The sequence below is a fragment of the Myxocyprinus asiaticus genome, chromosome 13 (genome assembly GCF_019703515.2).
Source record: "Myxocyprinus asiaticus isolate MX2 ecotype Aquarium Trade chromosome 13, UBuf_Myxa_2, whole genome shotgun sequence".
Taxonomy (NCBI): domain Eukaryota; kingdom Metazoa; phylum Chordata; class Actinopteri; order Cypriniformes; family Catostomidae; genus Myxocyprinus; species Myxocyprinus asiaticus.
The window spans coordinates 49,990,840-50,000,128 of record NC_059356.1 but is presented as its reverse complement, the minus strand read 5'-3'; the positions used below and the strand labels follow the sequence as shown (position 1 = coordinate 50,000,128).

At 41.9% G+C, this 9,289-nt stretch overlaps 1 protein-coding gene across 1 annotated transcript; it reads right to left on the bottom strand.

Moving 5' to 3' along the window:
* Window positions 1-5,964: 5,964 nt before the first annotated feature.
* On the bottom strand, window positions 5,965-8,353 carry LOC127449897 (ecto-ADP-ribosyltransferase 5-like). The gene is made up of 3 exons (XM_051713521.1): window positions 8,237-8,353; window positions 7,047-7,204; window positions 5,965-6,942 (listed from the first exon to the last, which is right to left on the bottom strand). The coding sequence occupies exons 2-3, from the start codon at window positions 7,095-7,097 to the stop codon at window positions 6,250-6,252; spliced, it is 744 nt and encodes a 247-aa protein (XP_051569481.1). The 5' UTR covers window positions 7,098-7,204; window positions 8,237-8,353; the 3' UTR covers window positions 5,965-6,249.
* Between the last annotated feature and the right edge of the window lie 936 nt (window positions 8,354-9,289).

The following is a 9,289-nucleotide window of genomic DNA, read 5'->3' as shown; positions in this document are numbered from 1 at the left end:
GTTAGTGGGAAAGACCACCCCAGCGGCTCCCCACCTCAGTTCTTCTACCTACGGGTTTGAGGCCGCGTCGGTTAGCACTGGGGGCGATTTGGGGTCCCCAGTGGGAGCCACTCTGCCAGGTAACTCTCCACGGACCTCCCATTCCCCAGTACGCTCATTTATCCCGCTGGGATGAGACCGCTGGCTCATCTCAGGGCGAGTTTGCGATCTCGTTTCAGCGCTTGCGAAGTGGATGAGCTCTTGATTGCAGCATCGGAGAACGGGCTGTCCAGTCTGAAGCTGAGGACCCGACTGGGCTCCCACCTTCAGGTGCGGCCGCCCAGTCATAGCCTGACGCGCAGCTGGCAGCCATGCTTGCTCGGGCTGTGTGTGTCAGGCTGGAGTGGAAACCTCCACCTCCCTGAACCCTCGCAGCCTGACGATTGGTTCCTGGGCCCAGAGCGCCGCCCACGGCCGTGCCCTCCCCTAGTCCCTTTCTTCCCAGAGGTGCATGAGGAGCTCACGAGGTCTTGGTGGGCACCTTTTCACTGCCCGGACCTGGTCTCTGAGCTCCTTCACTCTCACTACCCTCGATGGTGGGGCTGCCAGGGGGTACTCGGCGATTCCCCAGGTGGATAAGGTGGTTGCGGTGCACCTGTGCCCGTAAAACGTCACCACCTGGCGTGGACGCCTGAAGCTCCCGTCCAGGATCTGTATGTTTACGACGTCTCTGGCGGCCTACAGTGCTGCTGGACAAGCCACCTCCACCTTGCACGCCATGGCTCTCCTGCAGGTACACCAAGCCAAGGTGCTAAAAGAGCTGCATGAGGGTAGTTCTGACCCGGGATTGATGCAGGAGCTGCGCTCGGCAGCTGACCTCGTTCTCTGGGCAACAAAGGTCATGGCGTGGTCTCTCAGGCAGGCGATGTCCACCCTGGTTGTCCAGGAGCGCCACCTTTGGCTCAACCTTGTCGAGAGGAGAGAGGCAAAGGATTCTCCTCCCGGCCCTCTACCGGGGGATGGAGTGGTCTGCTTACCATCTCTAGGCCTGCAGCAGGTCTCCACGTGCCTGGTTCGGCCGTCTCAGGGACGCTTCGAAGCCTTCGTTGGATTCTTGGCAGCCAGCCGTGAGACGGGTGGCATCTGCTTCCTGCGGGTGGCTCCACACCAGGGCCGGGCCAAGGGGCGGGCTGTGGCGGAGCCGGTGTTGTTGCTGCAGGAGGACGCCCTTGGTGACGAGCAGACGGGGTGCGGGGTCTCTTCACCGCAGCAGACACGCTGTCACGACAGGTTACGCTCAGGGGAGAGTGGAGACTCCACCCCTAGGGGGTCCAGCTGATTTGGAGTCGATCCGGTTGAGCACAGGTAGACCTGTTTTGCTTCCCGAGAATCCTACCACTTCCCGCTTTGGTACGCTCTGACCAAGGCACCCCTCGGCATAGACGCACTGGCACACAGCTGGCCCCCTGGACTATGCAAATATGTGTTTCCCCAGTGAGCCTACTTGCACAGACCCTGTGCAAGGTCAGGGAGGACGAGGAGCAGGTCATCCTAGTAGCACCCTACTGGCCCACCCAGACGTGGTTCTCGGACCCCACACACCTCGCGACAGCCCCCCCCCCCCCGGTGAATTCCCCTGAGGAAGGACCTTCTTTCTCAGGGAGGGGGCACCATCTGGCACCCACGACCAGACCTCTGGAATCTCCATGTCTGGCCCTTGGATGGGACGTGGAAGACCTAAGTGGCCTACCACCTGCAATGGTAGACACGATCACTCAGGCTAGGGCTCCCTCTACGAGGCGCCTGTATGCCTTGAAGTGGCGTCTGTTCACTAAGTGGTGTTCTTCCCGATGCGAAGTCCACCAGAGATGCGTGGTCAGATCGGTGATTGTTTTCCTGCAGGAGAGGCTGGAGGGGCAGCTGTGACCCCATGTGATATCTTCCGCTAAATCGTTTCCCTGTAGGTAAACTGCATCTTCCTTGGGCAGAGGCCCCTCTGCCCCCGGTCACCATGTTTGTAGAAACTCCCCTCAGGTAGGACCTACCATGTGACTTCTCCACATGTCATACTTCCGACAAGACTCGGTAAGACCATGTGACTTATTTCCATTCAAAATACCCCCCTTCTCTGGGTGGGGTGTGGTCTCCACGGTGTCTTCGCCTTGGGAATGATGTAGACATTTATGGCCCCCAGTCAGTTAACAAAATCCACTCTTTTTGGGGAGAAAAAAAGAGGAAAAGGGGCCACGGCTGGGCTAGCCTGTCCCTATTTGTTGGGCAGTCGACTTGTTCCCAAAGGACCATTCGACACTCATAAGAGCATTGGGGGTGGTTGCGTGACGGCCTGGTGCGCTGGCTATGTGGCACACAGTGGTCTGCCCGTCTCGCACCGCCAGTCCACGTAACACAGTTCAGCTAGTTGTGGCATTTTGTATAGGGACACCTAGTGTCACTACATTGACACAACGTCGAGTGAGTCAATCAAATCAAATCAAATCAAATCACTTTATTGTCACACAGCCATATACACAAGTGCAATGGTGTGTGAAATTCTTGGGTGCAGTTCCGATCAACATAGCAGTCGTGACAGTGATGAGACAGTACCAATTTACAATAACATCGAATTAACACAACACAATTTAAACATCTGTTATACACATAATTACACTCAACAGTATACAAATAATAACATACACTGTACAGTATACAATACGCACTATATAGATACACATTATTCAATAAAAATAAAAAATAAAATATATTAAAAAGTATATATAGTATATATAGAATGTACAGTATTGTACTGTATTGACATTCAGCTGTCGGTTGATAGTCAGTTATTAAGAGAGAATCTTAATAACAGATAGGGAACATCCTGGTTACTTTCGTAACCTCCGTTCCCTGATGGAGGGAATGAGATGTTGTGTCCCTCTTGCCACAACACTGAACTACCCAATGAAATGGCTGGGACCTTGTCTCGGCTCCTCAGCACAAAACCTGAATGAGTGGTTGCATACCAGCTCCTTTTATACCCGTATGTCTGGGGGAGTGGCATGCAAATTCCACTCGCCAATTCCCATTGTCCCTTCTCACCAGGACTGTTTGTTGACTTGTTTGTTCCTTGTCATTTTCTGTTGCCTTTTTTCTTAATCTCACATCAATTAATTGAACATTCATTGATTCAATTTCACTCATTGTTGTTTTTTCTGCTGATTAAATACCAACACTGAACTATGCTGCTCCTTTTGTGTTATGGTACTTTAAAGATTGGACTGCTGAGCTGTACACTTCCAGAGTGAGGAAAAGGGCTGGAAAACTCACTCACCCTGCCCACTACCTTTTTGAACTGTTGCATTCTGGCCGACGCATAGCTCTGAGCACCAGAACCATCAGGCACAGGAACAGTTTTTTCCCTCAGGCTATCCATCTCATGAACAGATAAAACTGTCCCATTGAGCAATAATTAATGTGTAATACACAGTTTAGTCTTTTTATATTTATCCAACACATCCAACCTCTTCTGCCATTACATTCCCTTGCACTGTATATAACAGATTTGTATTTGTATATTGCACATACGTATATACATATATATGTCACTACTCACGCCGATCATTCGCCACAACTTCACACCTAGGCCCCACTCCTCTCCATCCTCACCATGCCCCGCCAGGTCTGCCACATTACTATTGTTTGCTTTTTTTATGTGATGGCACAGTGTTAATACTTTATTGTTCTTCTCACAATCTGTGCCAACCAAATGCACAGCATAACAGCTGGATCGCAGGGCAGATGCCGTATAACGATGACAGAGCAAGTGACAGCTCCCTGTGGCATTGACAGATCACAATAGGGGCATATAATGGAGATGGATCGCAGTCAGAGGTGGGTAGTAACGCGCTACATTAATCCATTACTTGAGTAATTTTATTGAAGATAAAAAGTACTTTTAAGAGTAGGTTTAATAGTGGGAACTTTTTAGTCTCATCAAAGTAAATTTATAATGAAAAAAAATTGACTTCATTACAACGGGTGACGGAATGGGACTTTTATGACAGTGGAACTTTACAGCTGTGCTCTGTCACTCGAGTCGGGTGCATCATTGGAGTACTTCAAACAAACACTTTCTTCACACAATAAAACCATAATTTTACAACATCTTAAGAAAAGCACTTTGATGTAAGTTGTGGCTCTGATAATGTGGGCTTGTCTGTGTTGTGGTGATTTTCAGGGTGATTCTGTAACTATGGGCTCTTATGACCTCAGTTTTTAAGTGTACATTTTTTTAAAATCAGTGCATCAATATATCAGTGTGCTTTGTCCCGCGTCCTGCTAGTCATAAGCAGATCATGCATTAACCCGCAGCCTCGATGGGGTACTGGAACCTATCAAGTCAAGTCAAGTCATCTTTATTTGTATAGCGCTTTTCACAACACACACCATTTCAAAGCAGCTTTACAGAAAATCATGCATTAACAGAAATTTAAACTGTAATAGAGTAATCATTGTGTAGTTTGATTAAATATGATTGTGAATTGTGTTTAAAAGTAAGTAATTAAATAATAATTGTATTTATAACCCCAGTGAGCAAGCTGAAGGCGACTGTGGCAAGGAACACAAAACTCCATAAGATGTTGATTAATGGAGAAAAATAACCTTGAGAGAAACCAGACTCACTGTGGGGGCCAGTTCCCCTCTGACTAACATCATGAATATAATGACAATATTACTTATGTATAGTGCAAGTCATGTTTTAAAATTATTAAACTAAGTAAGTGTTAAGGGCCAGTGTTTAAACAAAGATTTTGTAAGAACTGTAAGATTAATGACTAATGTCTTTGAAGTTCATCCTGGATTAACTGCAGAAGTTCACATAGATGCATTGTCCTTGTTAGTTGGCTGATGAAGGGTTTTGTTGGTAATTATATGATAGTCTATGTATTTCCATTTTAAGAGTGTAGTCCATCATTAGACCGAGGTGATGCAGGCAGAGATCAGATAGGTGCATCGCAGTTGAACCGGTAATTTCGGTAAGGTCTATCCTAAATCCAAGGTATCACATCTACTGCGGGCCGAATTAAGTCTGCCTACTGTATGAATCCATGTAAAAATCCACATTAAGTATAAATGCCTTTTGATCTGCCTATCGCTTGATTGACAACTGGAGTGTGAACCTGCCCTTGAGCATGATCTTGCTTCGGTTCATATTTCAGCATTACATATAAATTAATATTCTGTCATCATTTCCTCACCCTCATGTTGTTCCAAACCCATGTGACCTTCTGTATTCTGTGGAACACAAAATATGTTAGACAGAATGTTAGGGACTGACAGTCTCAATCACCATTCACTTTCAGAATATGGAGGGGAAAAAAACAAATTCACTGAAAGTAAATAGTGACTAAGGCAAACATTCTGTCTAATAGCTACTTATTGTGTTGCATGGAAGAAAGAAAACCATACGGGTTTGGAACTACATGATGGTGAATGATGACAGAATTTCCATTACTAATAATAATATTAATTCTGTAATATATGTTAAATGTGTATTATGTAATGGAATATAGGGGCGTTAACGCACATTAAATCATCTGTGAATGTAACTAGTTACTCACTACTTGAGTACTCTTTTCATTTTTAATTACTCTTACTCAAGTAATTATTTACATCATTACATTTACTTCTACTTGAGTAATTATCTTATTAAAGTAATTTTATGTTTACTTAAGTACAGTTTTTGTAGGCATCATTGACCAGGAAAATAAAAAATGGCATAAAAAGGTTGCCAAACCCTGATCTAGAGATTTCTTTGTGTTTCAGTGGTGCAGGAGCATGTCATCAAAATCTTTAATTAGGATTTATTCTTTAGTTTGTAAACAGTCCAGTAGTCTTTCTTGATTCTGAAGTTTTTACTCTGGAGAGTATCCTGTTTTACTTGTTTTATTAGACCTACATAGAGAATGGAATGCAAGTTTTTTATCATGCAGTTTATTCATGTAACATATGCCTTCTGAGTTACATGTGACATAGTAGCAGGCAAGATCAACAAATCAAGATAATCAAGTTCTGGGAAATAATGCAACGGATCAGTTTCATTACAATATTGTCATCTTTTGAAAACACAAAGTTTCTAGGTTTATTCTAACCTTTACTTCCAAAAAGGACAGGGGGAAAAAACAAACACAATTTTTTTAAAGATCTATGTGCCTTCAGATTACCTGAAGTTTACTGTTACCCTTATCTCTGTAAGTTACATGAAGAGTTTAGTGATCACTTGAGCAATGCACAGTCCAGTTCACTTTTTATTCTAGTGCTTTTAACCTTGAACACAGTGTCACACCAGGCTTTTTTATTTGTTATCACTTCAGTGACTTTAAACGTTTCATATGGAGGAATCAACACCTCTTTCTCACCTGGTATTGCGGAAAACTGTGTTAGATCAGCACCATGGCATGTAATAATTTCAAAACAAGATTTAGTTCCGAATCTCTGTGCTACTTTCTGAACTTGAGAAGAGGATGCAAATGAGCCAAAACGAAACTCTTTGTTCAGAACATTTGTATTAAATTCTACACTTGTACCACGATAAGTTTTAAAGCACTTGTTTTGCCTTTTCTTTAGAAACTGTATTGCTTTTGTTAGCAAAAAGTAAAGTGAATACCACTGGAATTTTTTGTCTTTGTACAATTGTTTACCCGTACGAACAGCATTATTGAAATCACGATATACATAGTCACTAGTGTACACATAAATGGCACCTAAAAGGTTCCTTGGCAACTTATATGTTTTCTTGACCATGTTAAATTTCTCCCAAGCTTTTGCTAAGTTAGGTGACTCTTTCTTTTCTTTTTCCAGAATTGTTTTCTCCACCAGTTTTTCCATTGTCTTCATACAGTGGCCATATATGTCATCAACAGAATTCGGTACCAAATCCAATTCATATATGCCAACAACTCTGTGATCCTGTAGCAACAAAGTAGAACTCCACTTGAACAATGTTCATGCTTGTAATATGAATGAATGCATATATATTTGCATGCTCGTGTACACAGTGAATGCAAACTTACCTGTCCAATGGCAACAGTTAAAATAAGAATGTATGCTGCTATGGACGCCATCCTGATTTACTGTAGAAACGTTCTCAGTTGCACAACCAATGGAAATCAGTTTGTACAGATACTGTGGGCATATACTGTGTGCTCTGAACCTAAACAAGCCGAACACGCTTCCAAACACAGAGATACGGTGCAATTTAACATTACTGAACAGAACTAATGATCTAAATTCTTTCAACGCTGAAAATACTGTAAATACACAGAACTAAGAATCCACACAGGACTTTAAACACTGTGAAATAGCGATGGTAGGTATAATAAAGCATGATCTTGCTTCGGTTCATATTTCAGCATTACATATAAATTAATATTCTGTCATCATTTCCTCACCCTCATGTTGTTCCAAACCCATGTGACCTTCTGTATTCTGTGGAACACAAAAGATGTTAGACAGAATGTTAGGGACTGACAGTCTCAGTCACCATTCATTTTCAGAATATGGAGTAAAAAACACACATTCACTGAAAGTAAATAGTGACTAAGGCAAACATTCTGTCTAATAGCTACTTATTGTGTTGCATGGAAGAAAGAAAATCATAAGGGTTTGGAACTACATCATGGTGAATGATGACATAATTTCTATTAATAATAATAATAATAATTCTGTAATACATGTTAAATGTGTATTATGTAATGGAATATAGGGGAGTTAACACCCATTAAATCATCTATGAAAGTAACTAGTTACTCACTACTTGAGTACTCTTTTAATTTTTATCTTGAGAAGAGGATGCAAATGAGCCAAAACGAAACTCTTTGTTCAGAACATCTGTATTAAATGCTACACTTGTACCATGATAAGTTGTAAAGCAAGTGTTTTGCTTTTTCTTTAGAAACTGTATCGCTTTTGTAAGCAAAAAGTAAAGTGAATACCACTGGAACTTATACTACAGGAGATGCTAAAAAGACCACAAAAGACCAGATAAAAATACAAAATTATTTTACTTATGCATGACTTGTAAATGAATATGTGCATAGATTTGCACAACACAGAGCACACATTCACACAATACAACTGTGCACTCCACAACATTATTCGTTTAAACTGGAACTGGTATTTCTAAAACATTTTGTACTTTACGAAGCAGTAAAATTGTGTGTCAAATATACTAATGGAACAGTTTTTTATACCCCCAAATTACCTGAGAATGTTGTTTTCTTTCTGTCAGATTCTGCGTTTTTGTTTTCGTTATTTTCTGGAACTCAGGAATAATGACGGGACGGGAAGATCAGGGAAGTTCAAAGTTGGACGACAACAGCAATCTTCAAACCAAGAAAAGGTACTGCACATTTTATATCAGAAAGAATGTGTGTGTGTGTGTGTGTGTGTGTGTGTGTGTGTGTGTTCTGCAATGTCCCGCTTGTGTATGATAAGAAATGGCCTAGTGTCATATACAGTATCATGATACTGTATATGACACAAGGCACTCTCATTGTTATCGTTATGTAAGCAGGTAACTGTTGTTTAATTAATGTAGAAAATCTATAGAAAGTACAAGAACTCAATGCAATCAATTCCCCAATTACAGCACTACGGTTTTGATCAAATGACTGAAAATCAACTACCAAAATACAAATGCTTACTACTCGTGAACACTTTGACCACAGGAATAATCTTCATCTCTTCTTCAACGACTTTGCAAATGTCAATGTGAAATGTAAATGTCCTTAAAGCAAACACTGTGGATAATAATTAGATAAGTCTTCAATATGTAAGGGTTTTTTTTGCATCCATTTCTAAGTGTGAGCATGTGGTTTTGTCTGCTCTGCACAGTGCAGCCATAGACAAAAGTCTCCTTGTCTTGTCACAAAACTGATTTTAATACAGTTACATCAAATACACAATTTGGAGACTCCAAAAAGAACATTTGGTAACCAATACGTCTGCTCAAATCAAGCCCATAACCATGTCTTGGGGGAGTAATAGTCTATTTTGGTTCTTAATATAACAGAGGCACTGAAGGCAATAACTTTTGGAGTTAAGCCTTTTTTAAATTCACATAGTACATTTTCTACCGTACAGCGTATAATTAATAATAGAAAATAGTTAGACAAGCTAAAATGTATTGTAAACTATTTGCAAACAATATTTTCATTAAAAAACATGACACTATCCTTAGTTGCCACAGTCTAAAAACACAATAAAGTCCAAGTCACAAGTTGCCTTGTTCTTGTTCTAATCTGAGTGTGATAAC